Source organism: Patella vulgata, chromosome 5 (assembly GCF_932274485.2).
Source record: "Patella vulgata chromosome 5, xgPatVulg1.2, whole genome shotgun sequence".
Lineage (NCBI taxonomy): Eukaryota > Metazoa > Mollusca > Gastropoda > Patellidae > Patella > Patella vulgata.
In genome coordinates, this window is record NC_065883.2 from 12922997 (window position 1) to 12939654 (window position 16658).

The 16658-nt window shown below is 33.9% G+C and overlaps 1 protein-coding gene across 8 annotated transcripts in view; it reads left to right on the top strand.

Moving 5' to 3' along the window:
• Positions 1 to 16658, top strand: part of LOC126822216 (protein TANC2) — a 246533-nt gene that overhangs the window by 170081 nt on the left and 59794 nt on the right. The window contains exon 1 of one of the 8 annotated variants that reach the window (XM_056101392.1): positions 3664 to 4065. The exons of 5 other annotated variants lie outside the window; for them this stretch is intronic. Coding sequence is in view for 2 of the 3 variants with exons in the window: in XM_056101391.1 (XP_055957366.1) it covers positions 11309 to 11330 (22 nt within the window). In the remaining variant the exon portion in view is untranslated. Of the gene's footprint in view, positions 1 to 3663; positions 4066 to 9147; positions 9165 to 10955; positions 11331 to 16658 lie in introns of those variants that run through there. 2 more of the 8 variants (XM_050550967.2, XM_056101391.1) reach the window with 2 other exon arrangements.

Consider the following 16658-nt stretch of genomic DNA (forward strand, 5'->3'; position numbering starts at 1 on the left):
ATCTCACCAATATTCACGTGCCCTAACCTTACATCTCACAGCAACCTTGACAAAAATTGAGCTGGCCTTAACAAATAGATTTAGCCTATTAACTAGATCACACTGTAGATGAACCTGCTATATGTGTACATGTTGATTCGGATCAAATAGATAACCCATTCATGACAGGTTATATATAATGAGCATGTAGGTCGGTTTTAGACAACCCCTCGCAACAGACTTTATATAGGCATGTAGGTAGATTTTGGACAGCTCATTCACAACAGCTTTATAGTCCTATTTTATGTAGACAAGTGGCCACAACAGCTTATATGAGTATGTAGGTAGGTTTTGGACTATTTCACATGAAATTTTTATATTATGTTATTGCATATGTGACGAGATGATCTTTTCTAGAATTGAACCTATATGACATTGGCATGGAATCCATATACATCTATAGTTAAAGCGAGAATTTCATATTTTCTAAGAAAGTCAAAACATAATTATTTCTATGTCTTTTGCTCAATAGGTTGTCAACTCACTATTATACGATCATAGGTATCATTCTCACTCTTAAAAATCATTCACCTTGGAAATAATAACACAATTACCTCCCTTGTTTTTCTATCCCCCCCCCCCCCCATGGAATAGCTATCTTCAAACGTTTGAATTTGAAGTTGAAAATGAGATTTTTGCCAATTTCTCAACTGTCAATAGTGAATTATAGGATCAATAGGATTATTCTTTAACAAGGTAGGATTGTTTATAGATACCATCTATTTTAAGGCTTTATTTTAATACATTTTAAAAATATAACTTAAAAATATGAAATTATCGCTTTAAAGGAAATTTCAAATGAGCACGATATATATTTTCGAATTTAAACCCGAGACAACACAGGACAGAAACACAATCACGCAGCAGAGGGCCTGACAAGGACAGCTGTAGTCTAGTCATTCGGATGGGATGAAAAAAACAAAGTCCTGTGTATACATTGTAGTGCACGTAAATGATCCCTTGGCAGTTGGAATTCGATATAAGAGTAGGCCATAGTGTCGCTAACTGGGCAAAATTTCCCTCATAGCACACTGTATGGCATATGCCTGACTTCATAAGCCCAGTCGGAGCAGAACAGTAGGACATTAAACCCCATTTTATTTCATTTCCTATCCCTGCTGTATTAACAAAACAGACTATCCAACAAGTTAAAGAGAGTAATATGGCTAACATAAGGAATGTATTAATGTGAAGGGTGCCCTCCTTCTTACCCGTCAATTATTTACATAGTATAATTTATAGTCTAGATATCAGCCCATTCAATTCTCTCTCTCCTTTCCTTCATTCATTAAAATCTGTCACACAAGGAAATCCTTGTACATATCTTATCATTATTTATCATATTCTCGACATCCAGCTGCAACAAACCTGTTTTATTTTTAACCTCAAACATGGTGTTTGTCATTTAATAAAAAAAAAAATCTTTTAAATATTTCTTTCTTAATAACTGGTTTTCACAGCACATGACTTTCTCAACTCAAAACATTAATTTATTTATTTAATATGAGTTTCATGATTTATTTCATATTAGGGAAACATTTATTTGAAATGTCAAACCCAACCTTGTGATACAATAAAGGTCATTTTGGAAACAGTCTAATTGGCATCAGATTGCTTTAGAAATTACTTCCGAATTTACAATTAAGAATAAGAGAAAAAACATGATTAGGCCTGAAAATGATGATTATAATGTTACCTGACATAATGTCAGACACTAATGAACTGGCAGCCTACCTGACATTTTGAATTTATGTCTCCTGTGTGTATTAATATTATCAATAAAACACTCATAAGAGCAGTATCTGTACCAGACAAAAAAAACAGATACCAAAGGAATTGTGCTGACAGTTACCCTGGTAGATGCCTGATTTCCATACTCAAAAAAGAAGAGAAATTTCATAATACAAAAACAATTATTTTAAATGTCAAAGTTCAAATGCTGTTTGTGGATTTTTTGAACTGATCTGGCTTGATAACTTAAAAAAAAAAGAAAAATCTACTTAAATTCATTATTTAACATTTAATTAGGAAAATAAAACCAGAATATCTACGGCATAGCTTTATGTTAAATGAAGGTAATTTTAGTAATGGTCTGATTAACCTTGATGATTTACCATGGACCTTAAATATACGGTCCATGGTTTTAATCTACGATATATAAAAGTCATTTTAGAAATTCCTTCCTTCTAATTTTGTTAAGTTACACTAGCAGAAATAATAAATCTATTATATAGTCTTGTTAAAATTGTTTGGCTTAAAGCCAGTTGTTTGTATTTGAAATAGCACAAGGTGTCCTTTGTTATTTCAATTACTCGAGAAAAGTTGCTATTTTGATAACGGATATTCCTTAAGGAAAATAAATTAACAAGGAACGATGAGATTTGCAGAGAGTACGTCAAGAGATGATTGAGTTATTTTAGCTTAAAAAAAATCTCAGCAAATAATCGTAAAATATGAATATGCAATTATATATGTTAGTTTAGAATTCCTTGAATAATTGCAAACTGCACTGTTTTCATTATTTTTAATTTTCTTTTTAACTTGTCTGCAACTTTCCAGAAGAGTTATCTCCCTTGTTTGTAATTCAGTTTCTCAGGTGAGCTGCTTTGAAGGATCTCAGTAATGTTTAGTTAGTTATATCTTGATTCAGTCTATTGTACCTTGATTGAATGCAAGCAGGTTTTTTGCGTACAGGTCTGTCAACATGGGAGATGTGCTGAAACAGTGTATATATATAAGTTAGTTTGAAACCACAGGAATTTTTTCTGAAATTTTATTTGCTTTTGTGAATTTACTTCAATGGTGATGATTTAAGTGTTATGTTATTCTAAACTGAACAACCGACTTTTCTGTTGACAGATTTCAGATGTCATTAGTTTTAATAATATGCCCTATATTTAGGAGGTAGTGACCTAAAAAACTGTTAAGTTGAATAAGTATATTTAAATAATATACAGGAGAGACAGAATTAACTGTGCAGGTGGTGGTATTAACCTCTACTGGGGGATTATCTGTCAACTAAATCCAGGTAATTTTTGAAAAAAACTGAGGAAATCCTTATCTAGTGGCCTAGAGGCGTGGAGTAATTGGTAATTTTGACTGTGGATAAGATATGGCTAACTGTAAATAAATATATTTGAAGGTAACTTTTTAGATAATTAAGGCCAATGAATGACTTTTACTTCATTTTTGAACGAACAAAATATCAAAATTGGGTCCTGCCATACAACTTTGTCTCACATTTTTGATTTATCAAAAGTTACATGAAGGATAATATTTAAAGAACAGTTAATATTATGACTTTTATGTCAAATTTTGTTATAAATATTTGGATAAAATTAAAGTTATTTCAAAATGTTACCTTTTTATAAAACTTTTTCCTACATTTTTCATTGTTTTGATGATCAGCTATGATATCGAACCTAGTCAAGCAGTCGGCCATTAACATAATATTTTACCGCAGGGAAATGGATATCCTTGAGATAAATTTCAAGTAAATTTTATTGTCTAATTTCTGTAACTCGATACTGTTATTATCAATATTAAAACTTTAGACACACTTGTTACAAGTTGTATTTAAAATATTTGATATGGCCGTTCTGATGAGTGTGCTTAGTTGTTGATTGTCTTTTCAAGTGTGTTTGTCTTTCAATTTGGCAGGTAGCCATTAAAGCAAGGTTTAGTTTTGAATATGGACATAGTTGAGTGGTCATCTATTGTACTGGATGGTAGCATGTTGGGGACCAGGTGAAGTGGACCATAGATTGACCACAGTCTTGATTAATACAGTCATCCAGCCAGCAAACATTTAGTTTTGTTACTGTTAGAGACAGCGTTCAGAGGACAGCTGGTGTTTTCCATTTCAATTTCGATATAAAGTTTGTAAACTGTGTAATTTTTTGTCTGGGACTCAACGTGTACAAATCTATACAATTCTGACCACGGTTAAATTAGGAGTTTGGTCTGTATTGGATTATAGGAGAGATTTTTTTTTTAATTGGATTTTAGCAGCCATAGCCAAAATAGGTATTAAACTTTTTTTTATCCAATCCATTTTCAAATCTGTAAACTGTGTCTGCATTATCAGTGTGATTGTCATCTAGACAATTTTTTTCTCAATTAGATCTTTTTTCTATACGAGAGATTGTGGGGAGGATTTTAATGGGCACAGACTAGATATGTATTTTACTTTCATTCAATTTTAATCCAATGTGATTTAGTCTAACCAGAAGACTGAGCTCTGATAAGCTACACGTCTAGAAATTTTTCATTTCTAAATCAGCGGCTTGGATTATCAGAAATTGTTTTTCTTAATTGCTTTTAACAGTCATTGAAAATATAGGTAATGAATTGTTATTTTAATTATCCTTGAGCGAAGCCTAACTTTTGGACTTTGAATGAATATTATGACTTTTAAGATAAGTCATTCAAAATTTCATTATTTATATTTTGCTCCTATTAACTGTCTGTTCAGAACAAAACTCTAAAATAAACACAATAAAATAAACACAACATTTCTATGGATAACAATTACTATATTTCTATAAAGCTACGTTTCAACAATGATTCTCTTGTCGTTATCAAGCACAATACTGATACAGACAGAAGGTACGAAATATACTATGTACAATCCAAACTCTATTTTGGAATGTTCAGAACAAAACTCTATTTGGCATGGAGCCCACATCTTGATCCCTATTTTTAATTTAATTTAAGTAAGGAATCTTTATTAGATGTCCGCGAGTACTTCATTTCACTCTAGACTAGATTCACAATTTCTTATTTCCCTTCGTTGAATCGGCTTACGGCTACAGATATTGGATCTACTTGTATTTATAATTAAATTAGAATTTGTCGTCCGGCCAAAATACAAAAAGCTGGTTAATATCTTTGAAGCCAAAACGTGTAAATTATTTCTGACAAATTGATGGAAGATTTATTATGAGGAGTCTCGATAAGTTAAAATTGATGAAGTCTGTATTGATTTGAAGTTAACTGTTTGTAAGAAATGATCAATGATTGTTGGAAGAAGATATATTGATATTATGTACCTGTTATCGCCATAATTCTTCTGATAGAATCATACTTTCTTTAAGGCAGAGAGAGAGAGAGAAAGAGAAATGGGGTTTAACGTTCACTCGACACAAACTAGGTCATTTCGGGACCAACACATGGTTCAATTTTATTTCAATAATTCGCTTGCGCGTAGGGGCCTTTAGCAGTGGAAGGAAACCAGAGGACCCAGAGAAAACCCACGAGGTTGGACAGGTGATCCCAACTCTTTGTCATGTACAACCGCGGGAATCAAAGCCACACCAGTTGTTTCAATGACAGACTTTATGATACAGCGCGCTCATGCTAACCATTCAACCATCCAACTCCCCCTACAATTAAAGACAAGTATTATTTATTAAATGTGGTATGTTTACTCCCCAAGAACACCTAATACCACTTATAAATTGAGACATTCACATAATAAACAGACTGTTGTACTTTTATATCACCCCTTCAATTTGCAAAACTATATTGTTCTGTGATTTGAAGGGGGGTTGGATGGCTGAATGGTTAGCATGTGCGTGCTGTATCATAAAGTCTGTCATTGTGTCAACTGGCGTGGTTTCGAATCCCCGGTTGTACGTGACAAGGAGTAGGGTCGCCTGTCCAATCTTGTGGGTTTTCTCCGGGTCCTCCGGTTTCCTCCCACTGCTAAAAACCCCTACGCGCAAGCGAATTATGGAAATAAAATTGAACGATATGTTAGTCCCGAAATGACCTAGTTTGTGTCGAGTGGACGTTAAACCCCATTTCTCTCTCTCTCTCTCTCTCTCTGATTTGAATTGTAGAATTAATAGGGGGTCACAGTTGCTAAGTGGGTAAGACACTGGATCGCTAGCCTGGAGGTCGGGTGTTCGATCCCTGCATTGGCCTAGAAAGTTCATCCAGATTTTCCGGTGTGGTTCCCCCTTGTCAATGATGCAGGATGGAGGGTCTTACAACGACAGCTGTCTAGTCATTCGGATGAGACAAAAAACCAAAGTTCTGTGTACACATTGGCGTGCTCGTAAAAGATCCTTTGGCAGTTGGAGTAGGCCATAGTGCCGTTGTCCGGGCAAAATTTCCCTCGTAGCACACTGTATGGCACATGCCTGTCTTCATTAGCCTAGTTTGGAGCAAAACAGTAGGACGTTAAACCCCATTTCATTTCATTTCATGTAGAATTAATAGTGATACAGTGTTATAGGATACTTCATTTAATTTGTACTAAATATACATTTACTGGTAAAGGTGACCTTTTATCCAGTAAAATATTAGATGTCCTCATTAGTTTTAGTTTGTATAAGTTAAATAGAATTGTGACAACCTATTTATTTTTTAGTGTTAGTTATGTTGTCTGATGTTTGGACTAATGTTCGACAATCCAGGGTAATTTGATCGTGGTTATTATTTAATCTGATGTAACAACTGATTTACCTTTGGGCTACAGGCGGCAGCCATTGATTGTCTGTTATTCTATTGTAAATAAGGTTATAAATACTATTGATGGACGGGAATAATATTGATATTGTAATCGTAATGAGTTGATATATCCGACATTATGTCAATTGGAATGAAGTTACGTAGCATCACGTTATCGCTTTATCTAGGCAGTGCCACATTTTGGAGAATTCGGCTCCGTGTATGGTCTCCCGATAACATATGTCAAATTTTTCTTAACTTTAACAGTTTTAGTTGTTTGATTTCAATGAAAAAATTTGATCGAGGTCCTCAAAGTTGCATGATTCGTATACCCCTAAGGCTAGCAGTACTCTAGGTCATTTTGCGACTAATGTAACCTGATTAGTACTGTAGGGCTGTATTAATTCCTGAACGTAAATTATTAGTTTACTTTATTCCTTTCAAGGTAAACCTGTTTGAGTCCTAGTCAGCCTTCAGGCATCAATGTTTATTGTTTGCTTACATACTTATAGTGTAAAGGGTGTGAATTTTGTCTGAACATTGTTTTTTCTGCTTATTCTTTAGAACACTATAAGCCACATGTACTGCAAAGAGATATTTTAACTTAGTACCGATTGCCACATTGGAGCCAGCTTTTTTTGCCCCATACAGAAAACAAGACACATTCTCCTTGTTGTCAGGCCCACAATCCACATGTTTTATCCTAGGTAGGGACATAGGCTGTGTTTGAACACAGTTGTTTAGAGTTTGTATTTAGTTTTATTCTGCTACATCGCCCTATGAAGCAGATATTAATTTCCGGCTTCAGAGAGAGAGAGAGAGAGAGAGAGATCTGTATCATTTGCTTGATAAAAACAAAAAACAAGAGAGGAGACTCTTCGAAACGTTGCATAGTACTAAATTCAGTTATTATGTATCCGTAAAGTAGTTCCTTGTGTTAGTTAATATGTCCAATTGATATGCCTATTAAAGAAAGGGAACCACAGTGGCTAAGTGGGTAAGACACTGGCTCACTAGCCTGGAGGTCACATGTTCTATCCCTGCATTGGCAGAGAAAGTTCATCAGGATTTTCCGACATGGTTTCCCCTTGTCAGTGGTGCAGGTCGGAGGGTCTGACAAGGACAGCTGTCTAGTCATTCGGATGTGATGAAAGACCGGGACTGTGTATACATTGGCGTTCACGTAAAAGATCCCTTGGCAGTTGGCATTTGATATAAGTAGGCCATAGTGCCACTGCCCGGGCAAAATTTTTCTCATAGCACACTGCATGACGTATGCCGTCTTCATTAGCCCAGTTTAGGAGCAGAACAGTAGGATGTTAAACCCCATTTCATTTCAATTCTATTAAAGAAATTATTGATATTTTCACCTGGAACAGTGTCTCTTGTGTTTCAAATCAATCCATACAACCCAATATTGATAATGTTTGGTAATTATTCATGTCACATCCAGCTTATATAAGTTTAAAATTGTTTTTACTATTTAAAGGCAGAAAACAGATATAATTCCAATTGTAATTCCGCTAAGAATGTTTAATAAAAATCTTGATATCTGTCGGCTATTTGTGTAGTTGAAGTTTTGTCAATATGCGACGAATGAACACAGTATTATTTAATGTTTTTTGTGTTTGAATCAATGAGTTTGCCAACATACTTAACGCATAAAAATGAATTGAATGAGATTGATATAGAATCTTTTCAAACAAGATGATTGTGTTATATTGATTAGGTTAAGAATAAGAGAAATAAAATTTGAAATATGAGATGTTTTTTTACTTGAGAATTGTAATTGAATTGAAGCTGTGAGATGACGTTAAAAGAATTTTAAGAGAATTTTTTTTAATAAAAAAGAAATGTTTAGATTTGGCTTTTCTTATTTCAAAAGATACTGAAGTTTTATTATTTACGATACTTCAAGATGTAGAGTGGCAGAAGACTAATCATCAAATGAGGACTGAAGAGTGTGCTTTTTATTAGATAGTAATTTAGACCGTTAAATACAATCTTGGTCTTGATGTTCATAGGTAAAAGTGAGCTATCATTCAGATGTTCACAAACAATTACAAGAAATTAAAGATGGCAGCATTGAATCCTCGGAAAGAAATACTGGCCCTTTGAATAGACTGATTGGCATTGACATTGTATTCTGCTACTGTTGAGAGAAATGTTCCATATTATGGTCAGATCATGATCAGGTGCTCTCTAATTCAGAAAACAGACAACCCTAGATATTTTATGTTGGTTTTCTTTATAAACCTTTTTTATTAATTTTCATCTTATATGACTGAAACAAGAATATTTATGAATTAAAAAGGAAAGTGAAATATTAAAAGACACCTGGGTAGTATTTTATATGGAGCGTGAAGAACTATATATATAAAAAAAAGTTTTTTTATTGTATGTATTTATGTCCGTATATTATATATGTCATATCTTTATGTAGCTGTCACAAATAGGTTCTTAAAGACTAGATCTGTCAGAAAATAAGTATTTCATTCAACTGGTCTCTCTCAAGATGGCTTCACGCTTGACTGAAGCTCATTTATGACAACCGGACAGAGTTAAGACTAACTCGAGGGTGACACAGTATTACTATGACTGGATTGACAAGAATTTTGATAGTTTTTTGCCGAGAGTAACCATTTTCTTAACTTTTCTTGAAATGTATGGTAAGTTAAAACTTTTATATCTAATATCCAGTGATTATACTTAATCCAAGAATAGTGTATATATATGGTAGTAAGTGTTAAATATCTAGAGTTTATGTATTAAGATAATCCTGTATTTAATAGGTCAGTTAAGATTAAAAAGTAATATTAATACCTATGTTTTTCTAGAGGCTATGATGACAATCCCATTATATAGAAGTTATTTATTACACCAACATTACACACTGACCCTAATTGTTTTTATTAACCGTCTTGATTAGCCCAGTCGGTGCAGAAAAGTAGGAGTTAAACCCCTTGTTAATTTGTTTCTTTTAATTTACCTTAATTATTCACAGACATCTGAGTAAGACAGATAGATGAACAATGGAATTCCTATTTAATAGGGGTGGGGGGGTTGGATGGCTGAATGGTTAGCGTGCGCGCTCTGTATCATAAAGTCTGTCATTGAGTCGACTGGCGTGGTTTTGAATCAATGGTTGTACGTGGCAAGGAGTAGGGTCGCCTGTCCTACCTTGTGGGTTTTCTCTGGGTCCTCTGGTTTCCTCCCACTGCTAAAGACCCCTACGCGCAAGCGAATTATTGAAATAAAATTAAACCATATGTTAGTCCCGAAATGACCTAGTTTGTGTCGAGTGGACGTTAAACCCCATTTCTCTCTCTCTCTCCTATTTAATAGGTAAACTTAGTACAAAAACTAAATTAGTATGTTACAAAATTTTAACATTCTTTGTTATAGCCATTTACAGTTTTTGGTTTAATTTTTACCCTAAAATATATTCAAATTGATTATTTGATATTTAATAAAGAAATCAAAATTAAAATATGCATTGTAAATGATCTTCCGACTTGTATTCAGGGCTGGAAGGAGTCAAAATTGTGGCTTAACTAGTTAAAAATTAACGAGTTAACTCGTCAAAATTACAATAGAACAAAAACACATAGCAAGTATGCCTACAAAATAAAGATATCCATATTTATATAAACTTCTACGCGTTTATCCAACATGACATTACAGAATTGTCCAATATTTTTAATCATCTTTACTATTTTCATGGAAGAAAGCGATTGCAGATGCCGTTTCCTTAAATACAGCCATTCGTCTTTGTTCATATACGAGTCCATAAGTTGAAAATCATCATACTTAACACACAAAGAGCTAGATTTCCTTTTTAAAACGTTACATGTAACTTTAATTTATCTAGTTAAAAAACAATTTGACTAGTTAAAATTGTTTAACTAGTTAACCAGTTAACTCCACCCAGCCCTGCTTGGATTCCATTGGATTAAAAAGAAACCCATCCAAAGATTTTAAGGTGACACTGACTTGTTGATCATATATTTGTAAATAACAAACAGAATTTGTTGTGTAGTGTTTCTGAATTGTCAAATAGAAAATTTATTTTTTTTGTCAGTGTGTTGGTGTTGCAAATTGAGTGGACAAAAAACTGCACACAAGTGTAGACAATATATATGTATAACTGCGCGCTCGTGTATTCGTATGAATGAATGAGTCGTATTGTATAAAGGTTTAAATAGGATTGGTGGTTTAACGGTGGGAGGTGCAGTCGTGTAATAGTTGTAAAGCTTTCAATTATTGGACAGATAACAAGATATATACAGCCATTTATATGCCATTAGATTTGTTGAATATTTGAATAATGTTTATATGTCGTCTTTACATGGTTTAAAAGAGGTGAAAGATAGTAGGCGTTGCTGACTTCATGTAACTATCTTGTAACTATCATAAGTGTACAATGTCGCGGGAGATATCAGATTTATTTGTGACTTCTTGTAAGATATGTGAATATTTTAAATCAGTTTCACCGTATTCATTTATATACTATTGAGATTTATTGAAGAATTAAATAAGGTACAATTTTTATGTGATAGACGATGCATTCTGTGTAACAAGGAAGATATCTATTTTATTTACGATTTAATTTGTGAGAAATACAGTATTCAAAGTTACTGCATTGTTTAAAAAGTGGCGTTATTCTTCAATTAAACATGTGACCTGCAGACATGATTGTCTATATGGAAATCGGATATTAGCTGCAGATTACATATTTGTGTCTATAAAATTACTGAATGCTAATTTCTTTCTTATAAAATCCTCAAAGACAAAAGCGATTGACTCTATAAGTATGAAGTTGTCTGGAAGACTAAGTAAGTGAATTAAATTTGATTTGATTTGGTCTTGGAGTTGATTGGCGTCAAGGGTCGAGACCAATGTCGTTGATTACTGTCTGACATACTTCTGCTACTATAGATTGCCCTGTCAACTACTTGAATAGCTGGTGATCTATGTCGAATACAACAAGATCTCTTAGACTAACCTGAAATACAATATAAATTTGTGGTTACCATTATATTCATTATCCTTGAATCTATCTTTGACGTTCTGTTATTAGGATATAAAATTATCGTCTTCATAGGCCTTCATGTTCCAATACCACAAGATCTTCACAGACTAACTCGAAATACAATATAAATGTGTGGCTACTATTGTATTTGTTATCCGTTGAATCTATCTTATGCCGTCTGCTATTAGGGTATGAAATTGTCAATTGTGACCTCTATTTATTATCTTCTCTTGAATACGTCTTTTAGAAGTTCCAAAAGATTTTCATTTAACAATATTCTTTTGAAGAATACATTATGAATGGTATAGTATATTTTATGCGCGTTTCTGTAGACGAGGACATCCAGACAATAGATAATAGTACGTTATAGTAAAGTATGAAAAGTAACGTAAAATATGAAGCATATACTAATTTTGTCATAAAAACATCAAAGGCATTTTTGTATGATCAAAGTTCTGATTTCGTATAATGACAAGCACTTTTGAAAAATGTCACCTAAGAGTTTTTTTTGGTCAAAGTAGCATCTAGGATTGGTTCATCTTTATATTGCACATCTCATACCTTGACTTTATTAGTAGTTAATTTTGTTGTACACCGGGGTAAAAAATATTTGCCGAACATTCAAGATGTATTAAAATTAAGAGAACGTCAAAAATGGTTAAATTGTTTCAATGGCATTTAGTAATCGAGCTGGAAATAAACCGGACACAATTCTATGCAACTGGTAATTGCTACTTATTAGGGCGTGGCATTAGATAAAGCCTACTGAAACCTTGTCGAAAATATCAATTGGTAATAAATAGTAATTGTATTCTGGAAACAATTCTATGTAATACAATTACTGCTTATTAATGAGTTATGTTTGATTAAAGCCTGGGGTTAGCATGTGTGCACTGTATCATAAGGTCTGTTATTGAGTCATCAACTGCCGTGGTTTTGATTTCCCGGTTGTACATGACAAGGAGTAGGGTCGCCTGTTCAACCTCCGGTTTCCTCCCACTGCTAAAGACCCCATACGTGCAAGCGAATTATTGAAATAAAATTGAACCATATGTTAGTCCCGAAATGACCAAGTTTGTGTTGAGTGGATGTTAAACCCCATTTCTCTCTCTCTCTTGATAAAAGCCTAGTTGAAACATGAAGTTATATTTGGAAGAATTATGTCCTGTATAAGATTAGGTGAACAAACTGAGTTGCACAGATACAGAGATAAGCGATGTGATTGTTATATGACATTTATAGATCAACTACCTTTAAACAACTTCTGTAATAAAAATACAGATAAAATATAAGACATAATGTTGACATGTAGAGAGATTAGGATTGGCAAGGTGGTAGCACTTAAATATTAGATACATAGGATTGTATTTTATTGCATTTAAACACCCCTATTAAGGACATTATTTGAATATTATAATACATGTACATACGATTCACAATCCCATTTATGGATATAATTACTAGTATTTACAGTGTAATGGATAATTTTAACTCATATGAATAAGTTTTATATAGGATGCATCTTTAAACTAAGTTATCATGAATGAAGCCCAAGTTAAGCTGGTTTAAAAACGCAGACAATTGCTAAGCTGTATAACATAATTTTCTCAATGTGTGTGTGTGAATTATAGCTTTATTTTACGTCTGCTTCCACCGAAGTCATATCGCAGACAGTTACATATTATATACAAATGAAATATTTACAAAGTCATTTAGGTCGTCTGAAAAAAAAGGTGGGGCAAATAAACGAGTTTCAAAACACTAACTCTCTACCTGTCTTTGAGAAAGCTTTTTTTTTTTTAAAAGCTGATTTGTCTTGTTCACCTGAAGGGGTTCTCTTAAATTTGCCAGTTTAAGCGAGTTCTTAGCATGCATAATGCATATTTCATTTCTTTTTGTGAAAAATCTATGCTTTCAATTTGAAAAACCACACACCTAATTATCTCTAAACACAGACAGTTGCTGTCAGTACAGATAAGCTGGTTTCACTTAAAGTAAATGTAAATTCTAAACTCTCCTGACATAAAACTTTCTGTTTTGTATTTCGTAAGATTTAGATAAAGATAGTTTAAAATAGATAATGAAAAGGGAGTCACGGTGGCTAAGTGGGTAAGACGCTGGCTCGCTAGTCCAAAGGTTGGGTGTTCGATCCCTACATTGGCCGAGAAAGTTCATCCAGATTTTCCGGCGTGGTCCCCCCTTTTCAGTGATGCAGGATGGAGGGCCTGACAAGGACAGCTGTCTAGTCCTTGGAATGGCATGCATGTAAAAGATCCCTTGACAGTTGGAATTTGATATAAGAGTAGGCCATAGTGCCTGTCTGAGCAAAATTGCCCTCATAGCACACTGTATGGCATATGCCCATCTTCATTATCCCTGTTCGGAGCAGAACATTAGGACGTTAAACTTTATTTTATTTAATTTCAGATAAAAAAAAATGATCCATTTGGATTTCTGCCATTCGATGATCTAGAGAATTGATTATGGGCTTGTCTTGTTAATAATTGTCTAGTTGTTTAATAGTTTATAGAACTTTATAGAACATTTAAAGTCAAAATAAAGACCTGCAATAGGCAGATTCAGCTCTTACATAATGCATCTTTGAAATGAAATGAAATGAAATGAAATGGGGTTTAACGTCCTTCTGTTTTGCTCCGAACTGGGCTAATGAAGACGGGCATACGCCATACAGTGTGCTATGAGGGAAATTTTGCCCGGACAGCGGCACTACGGCCTACTCTTATATCAAATTCCAACTGTCAAGGGATCTTTTACGTGCACGCCAATGTGTACACGGGACCTCGGTTTTTCGTCTCATCCGAATGACTAGACAGCTGTCCTTGTCAGGCCCTCCGTCCTGCATCACTGACAAGGGGAAACCACGCCGGAAAATCTGGATGAACTTTCTCGGCCAATGCAGGAATCTAACACCCGACCTCCAGGCTAGCGAGCCAGCGCCTCATCCACTTAGCCACCGTGATCCCCGCATCTTTGAAAATACCGGTGTTTAATACTAGCCGATATATAGCCATCTACCGAACACTATATAAGATCATGAAGAATGTGTAATCTCAATTGTTGTCCATATCACTTCAGTGGAAGCGGACATTAAATAAAGCTATTTCACACATACAATCTCAAAATCTTTTAATTGCTTCAATGGAACAAGAATGTAAAAAAAAGAGTTGTGTGTCTCATTGAATGTGTATCTACATTCACGGAGAGCTTCTCAATTGTCTAATTTCTTCTTTCGTGTGAGAAACGTTTTCTTGACTTATTTTGCGAGACTATTCATCAGTTCATTAGAGGTTAACACAAGTGCATGTGGATATTTGACCATTGTGCTAAAACAGACTTGAATCTATTCACTAAATTGAAAGGGCAGTTTCCCACTTTGACACCTTTTGTCTCGGCTAGCCTTGAGCCACTTTGTTAAGTGGACTTTTAATAACATTTGAAATGTTACTGAAGAAAGGGGATTTAACCATAAAGATTGGCCCGTCTGTTTTATTTGCTATTGTTTAATTCATTCAAATATTGTCTAGAAGGCTTGGATATAGAATCTACTTGAGTTTCTGCGGAGGGGGCCATGTTTTTCTCAATTGTTTTCGTGCATTATGGCTGTCCATACAAATGTAATTTCTCTCTTCAGATTTTAAGACACTATCGGATTTTCCACAGGTTAATTCATGCAAAAATACTCTTAATTGATCATTTAATATTTAATTAAGTAAAAAAAACACCAAAATATCAACAGTAAATAATCTGACTTGGAATTTAAAATTTTCCAAACTTTTAGGTGATGCTGGCTTGTTTGTAGGGTTGACTGTCCAATGTCGTGGATTTTCTCTGTGACCTCCAGTTTCCTCAGGCTGCTAAAAAAAAAACAACCTACGTGCAAGCCAATTATTAAAAAAAGAAAATGAACTATATGTTAGTCCCAAAATGACCTAGTTTGTGTTGAGTGGACATTTCTGTCTTTTTGTATATACTGAACGACATTGAACCATATTTAAGTGATTCAAAACCCCTCAAATAATGATCACCTGCTTTTGCTTTTATTGATTTTAAAGAATCAACAAGTTCATGTAGGCCTGGATATTTGATATTATTTTGTTGATTTATTCCGTGTTTTTATTCATCAATAGGAAAAAACTATTCAAGCATATAAAAGCATCTAAAAATACTCCAAGTTTGTGTATTTAAACAAGAAAGTAATTGCAGTGCAGTTAAGTAAAATTGTCAATGTTATTACTAAATAACCCTAAGGTTACCTGGGTGGAAACCATTATACAAAATAATATTTTTTTTTTTTAGAACTTAAATGTTTTTATTTAAAGCAGTAATTTGAATAGAGCGAGGCTTTCAGGTTCAACATTCGTTCTATATAAATAAAGATTAATAAATGAAGTGGAAAGCTAAGTTAAGTTGATTAGATGTAGAGACTAAATTTGCACGGTATTGTCAAGAGACCAAACGTCAATGTGAAGTCTGTGATGTTGATGATAAACTTCAATTTGTATTTTTTTTTATAAATCCTGAACTGGTAATTAGAAGTCATTGAAGTAAATATTGACGGATCCAATTATCGTCTGCTTTGTCAAGAATCAGACGGCTACAATTTATATATATATGTATGTAGACAGTGATTGTAATGAAACACAATGACTGGAACATACGATTTAATTATCTGAATAGACAAGTCTTTTGAATTTTGTTTTGTAAATGGTAAAAGGCTATACAAATGTTGTGGACTGTTAACTTTTTTTTGGTTAGTTTTCTGTGTGCTGTGTTTCTGTTCAATACAGTCATCTTCTTTTAAAGACGAATAAGGACCATCTAAATAATACATACTTATGGAAGAATAATTACTTATTTATTTGGTCAATGTTTCGAAGAGTATTCTCTCAATAGTAAGTGCAAGAGAACCTAGTAAGTGCAGGAGGACGGCTCTACACACAAAACAAAACCGACAAGATAAACTACATAAACATTACAAGAAATAAATGAAATGAAATGGGGTTTAATGTCCTACTGTTCTGCTCCTAAACTGGTGTAATGAAGACGGGCATACGCCATACAGTGTGCTATGAGGGAAATTTTGCCCGGGCAACGACACTACTCTTATATC